Below are 22862 nucleotides of genomic sequence, written 5' to 3'. Positions count from 1 at the left end.
ACCCTCCCTCATAAACCTCATAAACCCTCACTTTTTTGGGATTCGAATCCCAAAATCGGGACACGACCAGGATTTGATGGTGTCCTGTTAGGACACGTGGTGTCCCATTTTAGGATTCGAATTCCCATCGAATCGTGTCGGATTCGTGGGATTCAGACACGTGGCCTGTTTTGGATGAATCTGGTTTCATAGCCTCCGCCCCATCATCATTTACATGACACTTATCATTTGAAGGGTGGACCAAGGACATGTCACTCCCCTTGGGGGCTGGAAACACCTAATAGTGTGGTCTATTAGCCACTCCTACGTAGGGAGGTAACATTATAATGAGTGCAAAGCCTTGATTCTAGAAGGGGAGCCTTGTTTGAAGTGTCAAGTTGCCCATTACTTGCAAGCTTGGTTTGCTTAGATATAAAAATGATTAAATGTACTTGATTATGTAGGTGCGAGCACTGGATATTGTGTGTAATTGTTGGGTGGTTTTGCATCCTTGGCTTGGGCAACTTAATTGGAGCTCAAGTCCTTTAAATGATCATATTGACACCCACATGTGAGACATTGAGAGCCATGGGTCTCTGAGCTGTAGCAGAAAATCATGCATAGCCATGGGCACCTCTAGCATCCACAACGTTCCAACACATTGCCCTACATTGATGACTTGTATACTGATGCAACTGGACTAGGCATTCCCCCAATCGGCTTAGCACTTCATGAGGGTTGGCAGCTGAATCCAGTGACAAAAGGAGATTGTCTCATACATTGAGACAGGGGAGGGATAACACCTCCTTGAGAGCCCTCAACATTGGAGCAGAGACAGGTATTTTGACCTTGTGGAGATCCATTAGACCACTTTTGTGCCCCAAAACCAAAATTGGGGTCCATAGGAGTTTCAAGGAGACCTAGGGGCAAAACCCTAGGCGATGATTTTAGGGGGCCTCTACACATTATATGGAGCCTTTAGCCCTCAACGCAAGCCCTACAAGGGCTCATGCATGCATGTCATCACCATATCTACCATTTCGGCTCACATGTGGGTTAGATTTGATTTATTACATCGGCTACTAGGTTAGCTTGTGACCTAGGCATGTTGTGACACGTTATTTTATTATTTTGGGGTTAGTAGGCTAAAATTAAAATTTGAATTCCTCCTCTAAATAGAGGAATCATTCATCCTCATAACTCATCACATCACACTTGGATTTTCAGTGTTTTTGTGAATTTTGGCCTCTTGTACTTGTGGAGAATTTGGATCTATTGATGCATTTTGATATTTGGAGCTAAATCATTGTGTTTTGGAGCTATTCTTTGGATGAATGGATGGATCTTTTGCATGTTATCTTGTAAGTGTACCTAATTGTTGAATATCTTTCTTTTACATGTCTAATGTATGGAATATTGTTGATTCTAGTGTTTGCAATTGTGCCCTAATTTTTTGAAGATATATTGAATGCTATTCTAGATGATCTATTGCATGCACTACTCATACATAACATATGAATGCATGTTCTAGTGGTGATCTTTCATTAGCACTCCCATGAAAATTACATTTTTTCCATTGCATAGATAATTGCTTGAAGTGTTGGTGCTAGGGCATCAAAATTTTTGGCCTCAATGACTATTTGGCAAACCTAAGATATGATAGACTCCATACTCCTAAGGGATAAGGGACTGGTCCATTTGGTTGATCAAAATCTCTTTAAATCCATAATTTTTGTTTCTCTAAATTCGTCCACTTAAAGACTGAGTGAGCTAACTAGGGCTTGGTGGGAATCCCTAGGTAAGGTGAGTTTGTGGGATTAGAGAGCCTAAACATCAAGGGGATAGCATTTTCCACAAAATCTATTCTTTTGGTGGGCATCCACTTTAATCTTGTCCACAGATTTTCTTGCCCTTGTTGTTTGCCTTATGGGGGAACCCTAATCTAGTTTTTCTTCAACTTAGGGGCTTCTTTAATGGTTTCACGAGCCTTGGACTTGCTAATATAGATTGTTGGAAGCTTTTTCTCCTTGCCTTGACCTTTGGTTCCACCAACATTGAATTCATCAATCAAACCCTTGGTGTTGTGCCTCATGAAATATGCCTTTATTAAGAAAGTGAATTGCTTCCAATTGGAGCCTTGAACCTAAATCATGCATTTCTTGTTGAAAGCCTTATTGCGTCACCTTGTGCCCTATTCTTAGAATATCATTTGGTGACCTCACATACCGGGATTCCTCCAATCAGTGAAAATCCATAAAGAGAAGGGGTTTTGGATGTGGTGACAGTGGGCCACTATCCCATTATTGTCTCTTGGTCTAGTTTTAGCCTTATAGGGTGCTCCTCTAGAAGGCTTGCTAGATTTTGCAGCGACAAGTCCACCTCCATTATCCATGGATACCATCCCTGGACATAAAAATGCCTGTCAAGGCAGTGAGTTACTGCCGACCAAGTGTGAAAATTTCTAAATCTAATACATCAGAAACCCCTCTTGCAATATCTGGTTTATTATCTCCTACTTGTTCTTTACATTAACAAGTTATTTATATGCATAAATATCGAAATAAACACAATTGTAGCCTTCACAAACATACAGATCAACAACTAAAATAAATTGAGACAACACAAGGGAAACCGTTATTTTTGGACAATCGTCCTCGAAAAAATGCAATGCAGGTAAACTGGTGCAACATATAGAGGGTTTTGTTATTAAGCAGATTCTAAATACAACTAGGGTGCCAAAAATGGCCCACCCTTTAGAGATTTCTCTTGGTAGCAATACCTCTACCCAGAGACAGAGATTCCGGCTGATCAACAATCGGATGAATGATCCCATAGTGACTCTGGCTATTCCTTGTGATGGACAGTGAAAACTGCTCCATGCACTCTTTCAAATTGTGTGACCCTCATAGGGACTGCGTCACCCTCTCTGGCTCTGCATCAGCGAATCGACTCTCAGTTTGTCCCACTGAATCACCTTAGCGCAGTCTCTGAAGCCCTCTGTGTCAGCTACGTCAGCCTCTATGGCCTTTGTGTCAGCCTCTTGGCCCTTTGCGTCCTTTGCGTTGGCCTCCTCAGCCTCTGCGTCAACCCTTGCTGCCTCTAGGTCAGCCCTCCAAGGCTTTGCACTGCCTCTTCCGACACTCTGCTGCCTGTCTGATATGTATTCCTTGGCCTCCTGCCAAGCTGCCCTTCACTACAACTAATCACTTGTTTGATTTTCTCAGCAAACCACGCCCCAGAAAATCGAACTCTCTGATATCTCAAATTCCTTGGTGTGTCTCCAACTAACCCTCAAGCCTTTTCTTATACTTTTCTTGTTGATGATTCAACGTCCGAGATTATGTCTTTAATCAATGACCAAGATTAGATCTGCCTTGATCCTCGTTATTTAGAATTTTCTCATCCATATTATATTAATACACATTATTATTTTAATTTTCCTAAGTTTAGACTTAGAAACCCCATTAAAAATATTAATTATTTTAATATCTTTCCATCCGGGTGGAATTTCCTCAAATGGTTTCCTGGTCTTGGAGATCTCATGTGCCTTAGCCTTTGCACCAAATTTCATGGCTAGAGCACATCCGATGCTACCAAAAATCAACACTCCCTCTTAGCGAGGAATGTGCTCTAGTAATGCTTCACCATAGAAACATCACACTGATCCTCCACATCGGTACCTGTGCTAATGCTTGTCTTGCTAACTCACATCCTCTTCACTGCTGCTCCCTGTACTGCTGCCCATGACATTGCCACTGCCACTGCTACATCTGTACTGCAGCTCCCTCTCAACATGTTGCGTCATGCTGCCCATAACACTGCCACTACTAACTGCTACAATGCAACTTAGTTACTGAGAAGTAAGTAACTGTCTTCTCCCAAATACTGACATCGTGGTCAGTCTGGAAGCTTTGTGATGCTGAAGTTGCCTCTGCTACCACTGCGTTGCTGCAAACACCTCTGTGCCTCTCACACTGCTACAACCTTCACTGTGCTGCCTCAAATTTCTCCACTCTAGCCCTGCCTTGCTGCTCCACCGCACTTTGCTCCACTCGACACCTGTCGTTATGCTACTGTCATTAAGTGCTCTTGTAGCTAGATGTGATCCATGAATTTGTGCACCTCAAGGATTGTGGCCCTAGTATGTAGTCCTCTTGTGCTAAAATTGTCAACTAGGGCCAAACTCCATGTGGGTCACCTTCTTTATGGCAGCTGATATTTTTCCTAGATTCCTCTTGTCGAGAGGTGTAGGATTGATCTAAAGATCATCCGATTCCGACAAGTAATTATGGAGATATGAATTTAGTTGTATTTACTTGACAAATTGTCAAGGTTGCCCAACAGCTAAATGTGTGGCACACATGCCCAACAAATCATATAAGTGCAAGCGAGGTTAGTCATTATCAACTCATCTCATCTCACATCTCTCTTTCCTACGCATTAGAAGAGCCTCTCTCTCTCACACGTGTGGCCGAAGAAGGAAGACGCTGATTTCTGGTTAGGACAGTGTTGACTTGGGTTGACCTAGCAGCAGGTGGGCAAATTCGATTGCGTTGACCAATGTGGAGACCTTCTTGACTGCGGTTTGGGTTGGGCAATGTCTCCTAGGGTAGCCATAGTTCTGTTCAGCTCTTTTGACTGGGTTTGACCACTCCTTTGGCTTGCGTTGACTGTCAAGAAGCTGCTGCAGGTTTGACCAGATGTTGGCTGTTGTTTGATTGAGTATTGTGGACTGTTTCGGGCTGCTGAAGTTGGTTGTTGAAGACCAAGTTCTTCAAGGTTGACTAGAAGTTAATCCAGGGTTGTTTTGACCAAGTTTGACTTTGCTCATTTAGGGTTTGATGTTGCTGTTATAAAATTATAGAATTCTGAATTGTACTATTTCTCTCTGCTGAACTGTTGAAGATTAAAGAAGAATTGATCAAAGGGTTTCCCTGCATTGGGGTTTGTCCTTGGCTAGCCGCCACATCTTGTGTCTCTTGTCTTGGCTTGTTTTCTATCGATCGTTTATTGTTCTATCTGCACTTTACTTTATGTTTATGTGATTGCTAAACAATGGCTAATAAAAAGATTTGAAGTAAACTGCTCTAAGCATAGAACATACCATAATTTAACATCTTGACTATGACTCGATGTCTCCCCACCTCTTCTCTAGAGGTGCATGAGCATTGATGGCACAATCGTCATTAGTCTCAACCTCTTTCTCCGCCTTCGCTGGAGCTGCCTTTGAATCAAAAGCTTCTCGCTTGCCTTTCTTCTTGGGGCACTGAGATGCATAATGTCCCAACTCCCCATAGTTGAAGCACTTGACCTTCGAGATGTCCTTTTTCTTCCTCTTCCCTTGCTGTCCTGCAGATGCTAGAGCCGCATCGTCCTCCTCTTCCTTTTTGACTCAAACTCCCTTACCACTACTCCCCGCCTTGATCATCCTCCCGATCTCTTCCTGTCGAAGAGCTGCCTACTCTTCCCAACTAGGGAGAGTCGCTCTACCCACATCTCCTCCTAACTGGGGAGAGTCGCTCTGCCCAAGATGCTTTGGACAAATGTCTCCCAGTCCTCGGAGACTGCATTCAGAGTAGTCTTGACCATAAACTCTAGATCTGGTGTGGAGCACACAAAAGTAAGCTGGTCCCGAATTTCTTGCAATTGGAGGAGGAAGGGATCTATCTCCTCTCCCTTCTTCATCTGATTTGACAACAACTGATTCTCCAATAGCATCTTCCGCTACATAGAAGAGCCCTGGTATAAGGTGGTCAGGGTGTCCCACATCTCCTTTGCTATGTTCTTTTCAGCAATATGTGCTATGACATGATCTTTGACCCCGTCTAGGATCATGCACTTCGCCCTCGCCTGAGCCTCCTCATACTTCTCATTCTCAGTTGGGTCAACTGGGATAGCTACTACCTTCAAGGCAGAGTCCTTGATACGATGTCTATGTAGGACTGGCAGGATCCCGGCCTTCCAGATGACAAAATTGGAAGCTCAGTCCAATTTGTCTTGATCCCTTAGTTTGTTCATTGCCATCTTTGCTCCTCTTTGGGACTCCCTCTGAGTCCTGATTTCCCTCTTGGAAATCCTATGGCCAACTGTCGAACCGCTCCTCTCCAATCCTTCTTTGCAACTGCAACTCGGATTTGGATTCCTTGGCTAGAAATCCGTCGAGGTAGTGATTTCCTCTACCTTGGTTCTGTCTCTTTCAACACTGTTTTGCACTTGATAGAAACAAGGTCCCACCAACTGCTCAAATCACAATCTGCACAACTCCCTTAGCCCTTGCAATTGAAGAATCTGAGCCCTTCAGACTCTGTGCAATCACGGTGAAGGCTGAATCTGCTCCTTCGGTCAACTGCGTTAATCCTACCTGGATGAGAAGGATGACGTGGTTCTGCGTGAGCCTCTTTTGTCTCTCTTTGCCTCTGCGCTGGCCCTTCCCTTGGCTCGAAATGCTGACGCAGGCTCTGCATCACCCTCTAAGCACTGCGTCACCTCTTCTCTTGCTGCTTCAGCTCTGGAACAACGCTCTCTCGGCACAACTGCTTCTGTTGCATATTTTTCAGATTTTTTCTGCTGTTGTCTTCAGTCCTCATGTGATCTGCAATCGCTCTAATACCATGTGAAAGTTTCTGAATCTAATACATCAGAAACCCCGATTGCAATATCTAGTTTATTATCTCCTACTTGTTCTTTACATTAGCAAGTTATTTATATGCATAAATATCGAAATAAACACAATTGCAACCTTCACAAACATATGGATCAACAATTGAAATGAATTGAGACAACACAAGGAACACAATTATTTTTCGACAATCGTCCTCGGAAAAACCCAATGCGGGAAAATCGGTGCAACATATAGAGGGTTTTATTATTAAGTAGATTCTGAATACAACTAGGGTGCCAGAAATGTCTCACCCTTCAGAGAATTTCCTTGGCAGCAATACCTCTATCCGGAGATAGATATTTCGACTGATCAATAATCAGATGAACGATCCCACAGTGACTCTGGCTATTCCTTGTGCTGGATAGCAAAAGCTGCTCCACGCATTCTCTGGAACTGTGTCACCCTATTAGGGACTGCTTCACCCTCTCTAGGTCTGTGTCAGCTAATCAGCGCTTAGTCTGTCCCACTGAATCACCTCAACGCAATCTTTGAAGCCCTCAATGTCAACTGCGTCAGCCTCTATGGCGTCTGCGTCAGCGTCTTGGCCCTCTGCGTCCTCTGTGCTGGCCTCCTCAACCTCTACGTCAACCCTCCAGGGCTCTGCGCTGCCTCTTTCGACACTCTGCTACCTCTTTGATATGTATTCCTCGGCCTATTGTTGAGCTGCCCCTCACTGCAGTTGATCACTTGTTCGATTTCCTCAGCAAACCATGCCCCAAAAAATTGAACTCACCGATCTCTCAAGTTCCTTGGTGTGTCTCCAATTGACCCTCAAGCCTCTTCCTATACTTTTCCTGTTGATGATTCTATGGCCGAGATTAAGTCCCTAATCAACGGTTAAGATTAGATTTGGCTTGATCCTCGTTATTTAGAACTTTCTCACCCATATTATATTAATACACATTAATATTTTAATTTTCCTAAGTTTAGACTTAGGAACCCCATTAAAAATATTAATTATTTTAGTATCTCTCCATCCGGGTGGAATTTCCCCAAACAATTTCTGGGTCTTGGAGACCTCATGTGCCTTAGTCTCTCCACCAAATTTCATGGCTAATGCTACCAAAAATCAACACCAAGGAGAAGTTATTAGAGTCATAAAACTAGGTACAATGAAAATGAAGCTAAGAAGACTGATCATGACCATACACCATTGGGATCTAGGATACACTTTTACACTTCATCCTAGATGGCCTTATGTGGCTATAAATTGCACACATTTGGGCTTGCAAATGCTATGGTGAAGACTCAAAGGTTTTGGAGTACCCCTACTGAAAGAGAGGTAACCATATCTAGGCAAAATGATGGATGAACAATGATAGGGGAAAGACATCTAAGGAAGCCATCAGGAAAATACACCACCAAGATAGAGGACACCACAACCATGGAGTAGCACTTGCAACAATAGAAAATTTTCCAGCAATAATCAATCATGGAGTAGCACTTGCAACAACATGAATACACATAACATGCAGGTGAGGCTACCTCCATCAATGATACAAAATATGGCCAATAAATTTGATAAACTGAAGTGAGCAAAAAACATGAAAATGATACTGATGGGTTGTCTTGTAAGAATATCACCTCCCCCCTTGGTGGGCCAAGGGTTAGGTAAAGCATGAGGGTAGCACCAGAACAACATGCCCCTAGATCTGCAACTAGTACACAGAAAGTCCATGGGTGTCATCATGCAAGGTGTCATGAGCTGGTCCTCAGACACCCCATACAATATATGATGTAACATGATGGACAACAATGACTTAACCCTTTCTGTGCCCCCTTCTCTTGCTATCTGATGTTGATTACGGAAGGATTAGGGATGAATTATTTTAGGTCCTCTGCTCATTTTCTTTGTCAAGCATATTACAGTTTTATTCCTTTACCACAACTCCCAGTGCTTTGTATATCAGTATAGTAAAGGTCGGGTACCTTCTATTGGCATTTTCAACAATGGTGACTTGATTGGCAATATTGTTTTATCCTGACAGGCCTATGGTCGAGAATTACAGGAGGCTCATGAATGTTGTATGAAATATCGAAGAACTGGGAAAGAAGCTGAGCTCACTCAGGTATTTGGGATAAAATTTCCTTAGAATTATCTAATTTATTCTAATTATCTAATTATTTAATTTTTCATTCTCCCTTTCAGGCATGGGATCTATATTATCATGTTTTCAAGCGCATAAACAAACAACTTATTAGTCTTACCACATTAGAACTACAGGTAATGGGTTTGTGTCAATTTACTTAGTGTACTACAGGTGTGATCTGTTTTTCGATATGCTTTTCTCTGGTACTTACGAGTATAAAATTGCAGTATGTTTCTCCAGAATTACTTTCTGCTCGTAATCTGGAATTAGCTGTACCGGGAACATATTGTGCAGGTGAGTATATCATTTACTCTGTTTTGGATATAATGTGCATGTTTTTTTGGTGTATGAACATGCTTTTAATGTTCCACACTCACAATTTTTTGTTGATCATTTCTTTACTGGAAGCAGGATCTCCAGTGGTGACAATTGTGGGTTTTGCTCCACAGTTACTTGTCATAACATCAAAGCAACGCCCCCGAAAGTTGACCATCCATGGAAGTAATGGTGACGATTATGCTTTTCTGCTCAAGGGTCACGAAGATCTGCGACAAGATGAGCGTGTCATGCAGGTTTGTAATCTATGATCACATTTAATTATGATGGTCAGGATTATTCCTCTTTGCTTCTGGACAATTGATACTGTTAGTTTCTGGTTGATGCCTGTAGGATATCAATTTTTTAATTTTATAGCGTTTAACATGCTCCATTATCCAACTTGGTCTGTAAAATCCATATTTTATATTAAGAAAATTGAAATCATTAAAATCTGCCTGGTCAATATCTGCATATGATTTTATTAACAAGGTAAAAGCTGTTGGATTTGAACAGCTGTTTGGTCTAGTGAACACTTTGTTGGCAAATGCACCACAAACTGCAGAGAAAGATCTCTCTATTCATCGATATTCTGTGATTCCGTTGTCTCCAAATAGTGGTTTGATTGGTTGGGTTCCTAATTGTGATACTCTCCATCAGCTTATTCGTGAATATAGAGATGCAAGAAAGGTATGTAGACTTTTCTGATGTTTTCAATGTTCTGTAGTTCATATGTGATTCTCTTGATTGTGATTTGTCTATTGGACCCTAGTTTAGGCTCCACTGAATTCCTTAAATGTATGAATTACTATAATATTATTAGAAAAGGTTAATTGTAATCTTAATGTATAATGCATTTATGTTTGCAATCAGATGTTTGTGAATATGGAACATCGGTTGATGCTAGCATTTGCTCCAGATTATGAACATTTGCCACTAATAGGCAAAGTTGAAGTCTTTGAGCATGCTCTGCAGAGTACTGAGGGCAATGATTTGGCAAAGGTCTGTATCTGTAAGTCCAAAGATTTTGCATGAAATATTATAGTATATGTTTAAGCTGCACACTTAGTGTTAGAACATAGGATAGAAAAAGGTAAACCTTGTGAAATGCTTGTTCTTTCATTTAGTTTTTTCTAAAATTGCATATCTGCTGTGTGCTTTCCAAACAAAAATTTAATAACAAAAGTCACTGATTTTTGGAGATGTGACGAAAAATCGTGTTTTTTTTTTCTGCCAGCCGATTTTTTGGCCCAAAAAAATCATGATTTTTTCCATTGGTGATATTTTCCTATTTTTTCCCCTTTTATCCAAATTTTTCCCAATTTTTCCTGATATTTTCCGATTTTGAAAAAATGAATGTATTTTGTATTTTCTAACGTTTGCCACCATTGACCATTTTTTGTTGATTTGTTCGCTGATGTTTCCTAAAAGATGCTTTTTGAACCCTTGCCCATTTTTTGCCGATGCCAATTTTTTCAACAATGATATAGATTATATAATTTGCTGCCTTTCTTTTTTCACTTTTTACTTTTTCCCTTTTCAATGGTGGACATGTTGCTGGAGGGAGATACTAGTGATTGCATATGATCGAGAATCTTGCAATAGGAAAATGCAATCCATATGTATACAGTATAGAGCGATAGAGATCACAGTATACAGTAAAAGAAGAGACAAGAGACAAATATTTAGGCTAGCAACTAGGCCAAAACCCACAAGGGGAAAACCCAACAATCTTTCCTTATGAGGGAGAATTCAGTTCTGCAAATGTACATCAGAATATTCCAAACAAGATTCCAATTTTCTGATCTCAATATTGCCAAGTCAAACTAGTCAAAGTAGAGATAAAACAGTCAACATTGGTCAAAGTCAACTCTGCAACAGAAGTTCCGATTTTTGGCCTGAGGTAGCTCTGAACAGGTGGGCTGAAATTCGGTCAAAATCTCAGTCAACGATCACAGGCAAAATATCAGTCAAATCTCAGAGTTGACCTGCGGTCATCGAGCCAAAAACAAAAGCAAACTTTTGGTCAACCTTAGTCAACGATCACAGAAAGTTTCAGCCTCCAAACCAGTGAAAGTCTCAGTCAAACAGAAGCAGATTCTCCCATGTCAATGCTGGTCAAACAAAAGATGAGAGAGCTGGTGAACGCAGAACCAATGTTGCACGAAGCGGGGATGTTTTTTGGAAGCAGGGATGTGGAAGCGTCATTTTCCAAAAACCAAGGGAGCGAAGCATCTGATATATATATATATATATTTTTTTGCATTTATACTCAAAACAAACATCCCAAATACCAAATTAGTTGTAGAAGACATGAAAACATGCATATTTTTGCATAAATCAAGATAGATATGGCATCCATGATTCCATTGTAGTTACTAGTATGTACATCAATGATTAATTATTTGAACATCAACCATCTATATTCTAGCAATTACAAACATACATCAAATTTTCAAGCATATTATAAAACATAAAACATAGTGCATATTATGATTTATCTAGCAAGGTAGCAACTATCAACATTTGTCATGTCCAAAATTCAAATAATAATGTTTACAAAATATGTCACTTGGTGACTGCCAAGACAAAAGAGGTTCAAATTCACAAGCCTACAAGTCTAATGATTAATCTATGACAAAAGTAGTAAATTGTGAATATATCTACTAATCTCTCCTCCTTCCACGACGAAGAGAACGTGGCAGCGGGCCTCCACGTGGTGGCAATTAAGAAGATGGTCCCTATGGAAGTTGTGGCACTGAAACTGATGAAGACGAACCCCCTGTTGTTGGTGTTGAACCATGGAACCTAGGAACCAAGGGACCAAATGGAGGTGGCATCTCAACATGATCATCATTATCCTAGAATCGCTCAAAAAATTCACACAAAAAAGATAAACACAAGTTAACAAAAAAAATTAAAAACATGAATTAGAGAAATGCTTTATAAGGAAAATTCATACCACAATGGACATACCTGGATAAGAACATCCTCTAATTGCTCTAATCGCAGCACTCCATCCTCCAAATTGGGCTCCTCTGGATTCTTGTCCCAAATATTAAGGTCTCTATTAGTCTTTGCATCATCACAGTAATGGGACAACAATCACAAGTTGTAATGAACATAAACCAAGCTCTTTGCCCGGTCTAAATTCAACCTGTTCCTTTTAACATTGTGGATGAAAGAATAAGAGCTCCAACACCTCTCTGCAGAAGAAGTGTTTACCACCTGTGATAGCACCCGTAATGCCAAAGTCTGTAGAAGTGGAGTAGCCCTTCCATGCATGTTCCACCACTCAAGAGAAGAAAAGGCCTCTCGATCTATAATTGCATGCATGCTCCCAAATGGACCAGTGTTAAGCGTATAGTTGCTCAACTGTTTCTGAACCATGGCAGCCTCCTCATCAGGGACTAATTTACTCAATGGAATCATATATTTTTTGTGAATGTCTTGATCTTGGTGTGGTTTTCTCCTGCTTCCCCCCCCAGGTGCTGGTGTTGAAAGCCATGATGGATGATAGTATTTATGTGTCAAAACATATGCTAATGCATGCAATGGAACATTTAACATTTCCCATCGGTTTTCCACCTCTGCACGAATATAATTGTACAAGGTGATATCTCTAGGCTCAACAATGTCTTTACTCTACCCCAACATGCTATCCATTTGTTCATACACCTCCCTAATTATTGGTCGATCTGAATCTCCAAACTTGATCATGTAATAAATTGGTTTGATGAATTGCAAAACATATTTAACCTTTGACCAAAAGTACATGTCAAGAATAGTGTCCTTGGCTGCATTAGCACCATCTCTATTAGTGTTAATTTCATCCCATGTTTCAACACACACCATATTAGTTAAAGCTTGTCTCACCTTCACTAGCCGCCTAAAGGTGAGGTAATAACTGGAAAATCTTGTCTTTGCAAGTTTAAGCAATTGCAACTTGGAGTAAGTGCCATCGAAGTAGTTTACCCTTCTATGCCCTGTGATGAATTTAACAAGTTTCTTCCGTCTCCTGTAAAGCTCATTAATCCACCCACATTCTTTATGCTTCACAATATCATGCATCAAAAGGTTCAATGTGTGAACCAGGCACCTAGACCAAAAGATGTGTGGATGACTATGCTCAATAATTTTTCTTGCTGCCTTACAATTTGCTGCATTATCTGTGATCACTTGAACCACATTATTTAGACCAACATCTTTGATTGATTGCAATAGGAGATCTGCAATGTTTTAAGAAGATGCACTGATGGAGGAGTCGTCATGACATGTAATAAATATTGCACCACTAGCAAAAACACCAAGAACATTTATCAAACGTTGGTTTCTAATATTTGTCCACCCATCTGATACAATGGATACCCTACATTCTACCCACTCATTTGTAAAACGTGTCAAAGCTCTTTGAACCTTTGCTTTTTCTCTTTCTAATAACACTGTTCTAGCTTTCTCATAGTTGGGGGACTTGTATCCTTTTGGGGCTTCATTGATGGCCTTTACCATTTCATGCCAATAGGGAGAGGGAAGCACATTGAATGGTACATCGCAAGCACAAAGAAATCAGACTATCTTTCCATCCACATCATCCCTTCCAGCAACATTAAGGAAATCCCCTATTGTTCTTTTACCTCTAGAGCTTCCAGAAATACCATGAGGAGATGAACTACCAAATCTAGAGGTTACACTTGATTCAGAATGAGTTTTTTGTTTCTTGCTTTTTTGTTGTGCAGCCTCCTCTATTTGGATGCATTTTCTTCTTTGTTCAGATGAAATGTTTGGGCAAATTTGTATCCCCACAGCACCCTTTTTATCATCACTGTCCATCAGCCAACAAAGATGCCTGCTCACACGGGTATATGAACCACTAAATGGTTTTCCTCCATGACAACCATGAGGGCACAAAAATTTGTAGCTTCCACCTCCCTTTCCCCCTTCAAGTTTGGTCACTAGTTCCACAAGGGTGTTAATGCAGCGTTCCCCTCTAGTGTTTTAGTTTCCCCTTCAGGTTCAACTTCATCCCCTTCCTCTTCAAACCCTTCCTCCTCATCATACATTGGGTCACTCATATTGGGACCACTGTCCTCCTGTGCTTCTTCCTTTCTATTCCTACTCCCCCTTGCCATCATTAAAACCAAAAGTGGAATGATACATAGAAGCCAAAAGAACACCATCTTGGAATATGGATATAGGTGGTGGACAACCTACAAGTAAATGAGCAAGTAGAAACAATGGGAAAGCGTAGGAGAGGGAGGAGAAAAATACAAAAAAAAGTCAAAAAAATAAGGGAGTTTGGGGTTTGCACTTACCTCTTTAGCTCTTGTAGATGAATTCCTCCAAGCTCCTACTCCAAGTTCCTCATCCTTCCCTTAGCTCCTTCTCCTTCACTCCTCCTAGCTCTCCTCTCTTCTCTTGTCCAACTCTCATAAACTCAAAGTGAGAAAATGAGAGATGAATGGGGGCTTTAATCCCTTCATTCCTCAACCTAACCCAAGGTGGACCCAACCCCAACAAGTCAACATACACAAAAATAAAATAAAATTTAAAAAAGCGACGTTTTTTTTGGTTGCACAGCGGAAATGGAGGAAGTGTGCACGGAATCGTACGCGATCCGTACGCTTCGTCCTCCGAAGCGCGACGCTTCATATGGCTGAAGCACTGTACGAAACGCACTTCGGGAAAACTGAAACACGCTTTGGGCACACGCTCCCGAAATTTCCAGGAAGTGTGTTTATCAGTCCGAAACGCGTTTCGGTTTTTCCGAAGCGTGTTTCGAATGACGCTTCCCCCACGCATCCGTACAGATTGCGTTTCGGGGTTTAGTTTTGGTTTGGGGGGGGGGACGTTTCTTGCAACACTGCGCAGAACATAACTTCTTTTCTCCTTTGCACGTGTGGATAATACTTCTTGTTTCAGATCGAATTGATGTGTGATGGTGAGATGCCAAATGTGAAGTCAACAAACTTGAATTTATATGTGACTTAGGAGGAGGATTTTGACCTTGGGATCAAACCCATTCAAAGAGTAGTGCGGACTTGACCAAGAGAGGCAGACTTGATCAACATGTAAAATATAAATTCTCTCCTTCACTTTGCCAATGAAAATACTGACCGAAGCTACTAAATTTTCAATTCCCTCTTAGCTAGGGAGGTACTTTTCATTCTCTCTCTCAAGATCAATCTCCCCAACCAATTCATAGGTCTCTTAGCAACAACACAAGGGAGAGGTCAAATGTACAAGTCTCTCTCTCTCTTTCAAGATCAATATCCCTGACCAATCCATAGGTCTCCCTACAGTAATCAAAGGGAGAGATCAAATGTACAAGTCTCATCATAAGGAAATATACATAGCATCCAACAGATCCCATAAGTCAAAACCCAATGGCATCAAGGTCAGTGCCCAACTGACCATGGGATCGATCAATGAGGCCAAATTCTCCAACCATATGCAATGGTTTCTCTGTCAAGCACAATGACCCAAGATCATGCACATGGTCCATCTCCCTGACCATAAACAAGGTCTCTTAGTCCTCGATCCAAGAGTAATCCCTATCTCAATCCTCGACTATATAGCCTCTTAGTCAAATGACCCAAGGGATAGAATCTCAAAATCAGTGTCCCTGACCAAACTGGTCTCTTAGTCCTCATGACCCAAGGGATCACTCTATGCCTCAGAACCAAGCTCTCCGACTAGACTCATTGGTCTCTCGGTCAACTGACCTAAGGAGTGACAGTCTTCTCGACCATAAAATATGATTTCTCAACTACAACCCAAGTAAGATTGTCAATCATATAATGCTATACAATTAGTGCTCCCTCCCTCCTAGAGGGATTCTCAACAACTCCAAGTTGTTTTTTGAATTAAGCAAACTTCATATAGGACAATGGCTCTGTCAAAACATCAACAATCTGCTAATTAGTAGGGACATATTTGAGCCTCATAGCTCCTTGCTGGACAATATTCCAAACATAATGATACTTGATCTCAATGTTCTTCGACTTCTCAAGAAAAGATGGGCTCTCAAAAAGCTGCACACAACTTTGATTATCACAATACACAATGGTCGATTCCAACACTTGATCAAACAAACCAACAAACAACTTTCGAAATCACACAACTTCACAACAGGTTAAACATGCAACTATATGCTCAACTTTAGCTGTACTCAAATAAATAGAAGTTTGCTTCTTACAGACCACAAAATCATAGCAGAACCCAAGCTAAAATAGAAACCAGAGGTGCTCGCTCTTTCTATCATCAGAGCTTCCAACACAATCAACATTAGTAAAACCATGTAGCTGTCATTTTTCATCAGAAACATATCTCAAACCTTAATCAATGGTGCCGCATAGATATCTCAATGTATGTTTTGCTGCAACGTGGTGCACATGTTGCGGCTCAACGTGTTCACATCATGGCAAATATCAGGTCTAGTGTTCACAAGATAGTTCAATGGGCCAATCAATTTGCGATACATAGAATGATCAATCAGTTCAGAATCACAGTGACATATTTTCTTCAAATTTGTCACCATTAGAGTGTCCATGGACTTGTAGTCCATCATGCCAAATTTTTGAAGGATCTTAATAGTGTACTTGCCTTGTCCAACAAAGATTTCATTAGGATTTTGCCAAATTTCCAATCCCAAATAATAATGCATAAGACCAAGATCCTTCATCTCAAATTCAGAAATCAACTCCCTCTTACACTGGACAATGAGAACTTCAACCCCTGTCAGAAACAAATCATCTACATATAACAACAAAATCAAGGGCTCACCTTCAACAAATTTGAAGTACAAATTCGGATCAACATCGCTCTTTTTGAAACCAAGGCTCAACAAATAGCTATCAATGCGAGAATACCATGCACGAGGAGACTGCTTATGCACATAAAAGGCTTTCTTCAATTTGCAAACATGTGTTTCTCTATCATGAATCTGAAAGATTTAACACTGCTCAATATAAACTTCTTTGTCAATGACTCCATTCAGAAAGGTAGTCTTGACATCCATTTGATGCAATTTTCAACCTACAATAGAAGCAAGAGCAATGACAGATCTAATAGAAGCATACTTGGCAACGGGAACAAATATGTCTTCATAATCCTCTCCCTCTTTCTGGGAGAATCCTCAGGCCACAAATCTTGCCTTGTACTTCTCAATACTTCCATTAGCTGCATGCTTGATTTTGTAGATCCATTTTGAAGACACAACAAATTTCCCTTCAGGTCTTGGCACGATTTCCCAAACATCATTCTTCAATATAGATTGGTACTCTTCAATCATAGCATCTTTCCAAACTTGATGCTCAACTGCTTCTTCATATGTGGATGGCTTGGACTCAATGATCTTACACATCATTGCTGCATAACCTGAATACTTCTTTGGGCTCTTTCTTTTCCTGAAGGTCCCACAACATGCAGCATGTCCTTTAGCTTCCTAAAATGTTCTTTCAAGCCAAGTAGGTCTCTTTCTAGTCTTAGGTATAGTGGCTCTTGGAGAGTCAACAAATTCATGATCATCAAATTCTTCATGAGGATCTTGTTCCATAGGTTTAGGTTCTTTAGATTTCGATTCCACATTATTTGGAGCCACCTACATCTCATCATCAGAGTCCAAGTGTGATCTCTTGGACTTCTAGAATGCAACATCCTCATTAGAAATAACATTTATGCAAGTTTCAATAGAATGTTGCCTTGAAACATAAACCCTAAAGGCCTTTGAATTTTCACTATAGCCAACAAAAGTTCCTTTCTTCCCGGAAGGTTCCAACTTCGTTCTTTTCTCCTCGGGCACATGGACATAAATAGGACAACCAAAAATTCTTAAGTGTTCAACATTGGGTCTCTCACTTGTGAAGACTTCTTCAGGAGTCTTGTAATCCAATATTCGATGTGGACATCTGTTTGAGCATAAACAGTTGTCCTTGAAGCGTCTCCCCATAGAAACATTGACAAATCTTGACCATGAAGCATCTCCTTGGCAACTTCCGTAATGGTCCTATTCTTCCTTTCGACAATTCCATTTTCTTGAGGATAGTAGGGAGCTATCAACTCATTCTTAATTCCAACATCCTTGTAGAAGGCAATCAATTCCTTGGATACATACTCTCCTCCATTGTTAGACCTTAAAGTTTTGATTCTTCTTCCTATAGCATTTTCAACTTGTGCTTTTAATTCTTAAAAGTTCTCAAAAATTCATCTTTGTATTTCAAGAAATAAATCCATGTTTTATGATAGTAGTCATCAATGAAGGTGACATAGTACATATGAGTCATGACCACCCAAGGACTTGTCATACATAGGTATTAGGCCCACAAACATCATAATGCACAAGATCCAAGATTCGTTTGGATCTACTATCACTGCTAGTACATTGTCATATTCTTCCTTTCGACAATTCCATTTTCTTGAGGATAGTAGGGAGCTATCAGCTCATTCTTAATTCCAACATCCTTGTATAAGGAAATCAATTCCTTGGATACATACTCTCATCCATTGTTAGACCTTAAAGTTTTGATTCTTCTTCCTATAGCATTTTCAACTCGTGCTTTTAATTCTTGAAAGTTCTCAAATAATTCATCTTTGTATTTCAAGAAATAAATCCATGTTTTTCGATAGTAGTCATTGATGAAGGTGACATAGTACATATGACCACCCAAGGACTTGTCATACATACGTATTAGGCCCACAAACATCAGAATGCACAAGATCCAAGATTCATTTGGATCTACTATCACTGCTAGTACATTGTCCTTTAACATTTTTTCCAAGGGCAGATCCCTTGCAAACTCCATCATGTTCAATTTTGATCTCAGGTACACCTTTAACAAAATCTTCCATTCTAGACAACGCTTTATAATGAACATGAGCGTACCTTCAATGCCATAGCTCACAAAGATCAATGGTGTTGTGTAACAAGGCTTTAATAGACCGACCAAGTAGATGAGACGATATAGTCCTCCAATTCCCAGACGAATGACCTTGGCAGATTCAAAGGAGTCGCCCCTCTTCCATACTAGAACTTGTCCATCAATGAATGCAATTCTATACGCTTTGTATTCAAGATATGAAATGGACAACAAATTCATTTTTTTTTTCAAACTAGGAACATATAAAATATTGTTAATAGATACGTTACCTCCCGATTCCAATTGGAAGGATGACGAACTAGTGCCCTTGACTTCATATTTGCCATTATCTCCAAGCTCAACCCTTTGAGCTATCTTCTTTTCGACCAATTTAGAGAGGTTCTCACAACTTCTAGTCATGTGCCTCGAGGCACCACTGTCCACCAACCATATTTCATCATGACTTGCAATGGAACCTGTAAAAGTAGAATAGAATGAATATTCATCATCAAAATCTCTCTTTTTATGCTTCCTCCTATGTGAGGGTTCATTAAGGTCAACGACAGAAGCGTGGTGCTTCCCTTTCCTCCTTCGATGATCATCCCTTCAAGGATCATTCTTTTGAGGGAAATTATTTCGATAGTGACCATATGCTTGGCAACGAAAGCATTGAACATTTTGTTGAATTTTGTAGCTATGATCGGTCTTCAAAATATTATTTTGTACTTATTGAAATATGAATTATTTTTGCAAAGATAAAATCTATATGAAGCATGTTCTTCATGCTTGCAAGAAAACAAAATTATTTATTTGTATGCTCATTAAGAGCAGGGAAATGATTTTTTTGAATTTAAGTTTTTCCCTCAATAAAGACCAAGTTGGCCCTCTAGGGATCATGTCGGCCTGCCCAAAAGATGTGACCTTTCGCATATACAAACAACTATAAATATAGCCTAATTGCTTTCCAAAAAGGCACAATTTCTTCTATCATTGAACTTCTTGTTGTTGAAGCCATGATTGTTGTTGAAATTGGACCTTGAGCATCTCTCTTCATCGAATAGTCTCGGGCATAGTGACAATGCTTGTGACAATTGAAGCATTCAATATTCCTTAACCTTCTACTTTAGTCCTTTGATTCAGGGGTATGATTTCTTGAACCAGATGGTCTCCCTCTTCCTTTTCTCTTCTTTCCTTGAGCATCAAATGTAGAGGGTTCTCCTTCTTCATGCTTTTGAATCCTCTCTTTGGAGATCACCCTGGTTTGTTCTTGAGTACATTTGCCAATGAGCTCATCAAATATGGGGCACTCATCATTATTGCTAATAGTAGTAATGAATGTTTCTCAAATAGGAGGAAGACCTTGAAGAGTGAGCAATACCAACTCTCTATCGGATATAGGCTCACTAACAATTTTATGACTATTTTAATTTATTATTAATATTATTATTTAATTAATGTTTATTTGATGAATATTTTATTCATAACAAACAATTTGCAATTTGTCCCTTAGATGGGATACCCTCATGACATAGGACTGCACAGATTCCCCTTTGGTCATCTTCAATTCCTTGAGTTTATTCTTCAAAGAGAGGATATGATTCAAGTTGTTGACCTCATACATCCCAACCATATTATCATAGATGTCCTTAGACTTTTTCAATTTTCCAACATAAACAAGCAAATTATCTTGTAAGGAATCAATAAGAATTTTCTTAGCTTTGATCTCACCTTTGTTTTACTTGGACTTGGTAGCAGCAGGAGCATTCTCTAGAGGCTCAATAACTTTTCCTTCCACATATTCCAGGACATCGTTTTCATCTAATATCACTTCCAACCAATGTTGCACTAATCGTTATCGGGATTAATTCGGCGCGGGGAAAAAATCGGGAAAAATCATAATAATCAGGGAAAAATCGATAATAATTGGGAAAAAATTGTTTGGTACAAAAATATTCATTTTTTTCAATTTTTTAAATATCTAAACCATCTACAACATAAAATAAATACATTGACACATAAATATGATAAAAGAACTAATATATAAGATGTTTAATATCATTTCTAGTGCTAAAATCACACATAACAATGAATCATGTCCTGAATAGTAAGTCTTGACTCTTGAGTCCCAACTCAACCTCAAAATATCAACAAAAAATATAATAATGTATCTCATATCATGAGTCATAATGTCATATACAATGAAATGAACCAAATAACTAAAGTCTAATACTACTGATCTCCTTTGCCTCTCTAGATGTAGATGTTGGTGGAGTTGGCAGTAGACTCTGCTGTGATCTAGAAGCTGAAGAATTAGGAGCTACAGGAGGTAGACCACGTCCTCTACTTGTGACAGGGGTAGCTTGGGTCACCTCCTCCTCCTCGTAAAAAAAAGAAAAAAACAATTCGAAAATATTGGCTAAAAAAAATTATGATTAAATTGCCCGATTTTATCGTTTTTTTGAAAAATCGCGATTAAATCATTTAATCGCGATTTTTTCCCGATTAGTGCAACACTGCTTCCAACCCCATCTTCCAAACAACAAAATTTGATGAGTCTCCCAACTTCTCAGAATCCTTGAGGTAAGAGGTAGACATCTTGACCAAGTCAAATAGGTTCCTTCAACTTCTTCCAAAGATGATTGCTTTTGTCTCTTGTCTCTTGATTCTTTGGGCTTGTGTTCACCTTAGCTTTGAAACCATGTTAATTTTCCACTGTTTTATTTTAGCCCAAATCTTTTCTTCAATTATCAATCAAATTTAATCTTCCAATGGTAGATAGCAATTGTAGATAGAATAGTAAATGCAATGTACAATAGAAGACAATTAAGAGCAATAAGGGACACAAGGATTTGGTCAAAGACCAAGGAAAAACCCCAAAGGGGGGAAAACTCTTTCAAATTCTTCTTCTTAGTATATTGTCATAAACTGTTTAGCAGAATGATTACAATGATGCAATTCATCAACTAAGAGTCAAAGGTCAACAACTTTGACTTTCCAATAAACCAATATCCAAGAGATGAGCCCAAAACTCAAATCTAGTTAAACATTTAAATCTACTATTTTGGTCAAAGTTAATAGTAGTCAAAGATGCCTTAACTAGTCGAAAAGTCAACAATCAAACTCTTCCAAAAGAGCTCGGTAAACTGCCCAAGAATGCAACCTTAATTGCTGGTCAAAATGAAGTCAAAATAGTCCCAAACAACTCGATCAAACTTGGTCAAAGGAGAGAATTTCTGCAATCAAACTTCTGATTTCAGAGGTCGAAATTAAGTGTCAGTGGTAGTCAAAAGTGCCTAGAAAATCTCGGCTTCTCCATAGAAAAATTTGGCCTCAAGAGATTGAAATTTTGCAAGTCAAAGGAGGTCAAAACTCCAAGTCAAACTTGGTCAATGGTCACCCAAACAAAATGTCAACGCAACATTTCAGGACTGCCCAAGAACCTTCGAGCGTGAACTCAGCTGCCCTACTTCAGACCTGTACGAACCAATCACAAGAGGAGAGAGAAGAAGAAAATGCTTGATGTGATGTCCAAATGAGGCTAACTTGTCTTGTATTTATATGCTTCTTTGGGGACCTAATTTGTCCTTTAGGCCAACTTGTACTTTTGTGTACTTGTGGGTTTTTCATTAAAGATAATATTTTTTCCTTGACCAAATTAAATTCTTCCAAGGGCAAAGAGGGTCTTCTCTGGACGAGGAAGGCTGCCCAAAGGAGGGAATTTGTCCTTGAGATGCTAAATTAACAATGAGTATTTGCTTCACCAAGAGTAAGTCAGATCCCAACCTTTGTTACACACTTGTTGGTGATAATCCACTCATCTTTGTACTGTATGTTGATGATCTATTTATCATAGGTTTGGAAAATCTCATAGCTATGTGCTATAGAGATCAAGATGAAGGACATCGACATGATGCACTATTTGTTGGAATTGGAGGTGTGGCAATAGAAAAGTGATATTTTCTT

The 22862-nt window shown here is 39.7% G+C and overlaps 1 protein-coding gene across 3 annotated transcripts in view; it reads left to right on the top strand.

Moving 5' to 3' along the window:
- The window catches only part of LOC149263930 (serine/threonine-protein kinase TOR-like), a 491915-nt gene that overhangs the window by 372835 nt on the left and 96218 nt on the right, over positions 1–22862 (top strand). For all 3 annotated transcript variants that reach the window (XM_089426963.1, XM_089426958.1, XM_089426968.1), the window contains exons 45-50: positions 8629–8709; positions 8790–8864; positions 8958–9024; positions 9142–9302; positions 9562–9735; positions 9919–10047. In XM_089426963.1, coding sequence (XP_089283089.1) covers positions 8629–8709; positions 8790–8864; positions 8958–9024; positions 9142–9302; positions 9562–9735; positions 9919–10047 — 687 coding nt within the window. The remainder of the gene's footprint in view (positions 1–8628; positions 8710–8789; positions 8865–8957; positions 9025–9141; positions 9303–9561; positions 9736–9918; positions 10048–22862) is intronic.

Source organism: Pinus tabuliformis, chromosome 6 (assembly GCF_031772625.1).
Source record: "Pinus tabuliformis cultivar Carrire ecotype Pingquan chromosome 6, CPIR1, whole genome shotgun sequence".
NCBI classification, from domain to species: domain Eukaryota; kingdom Viridiplantae; phylum Streptophyta; class Pinopsida; order Pinales; family Pinaceae; genus Pinus; species Pinus tabuliformis.
This window is presented reverse-complemented; position numbering and strand designations above follow the sequence as displayed.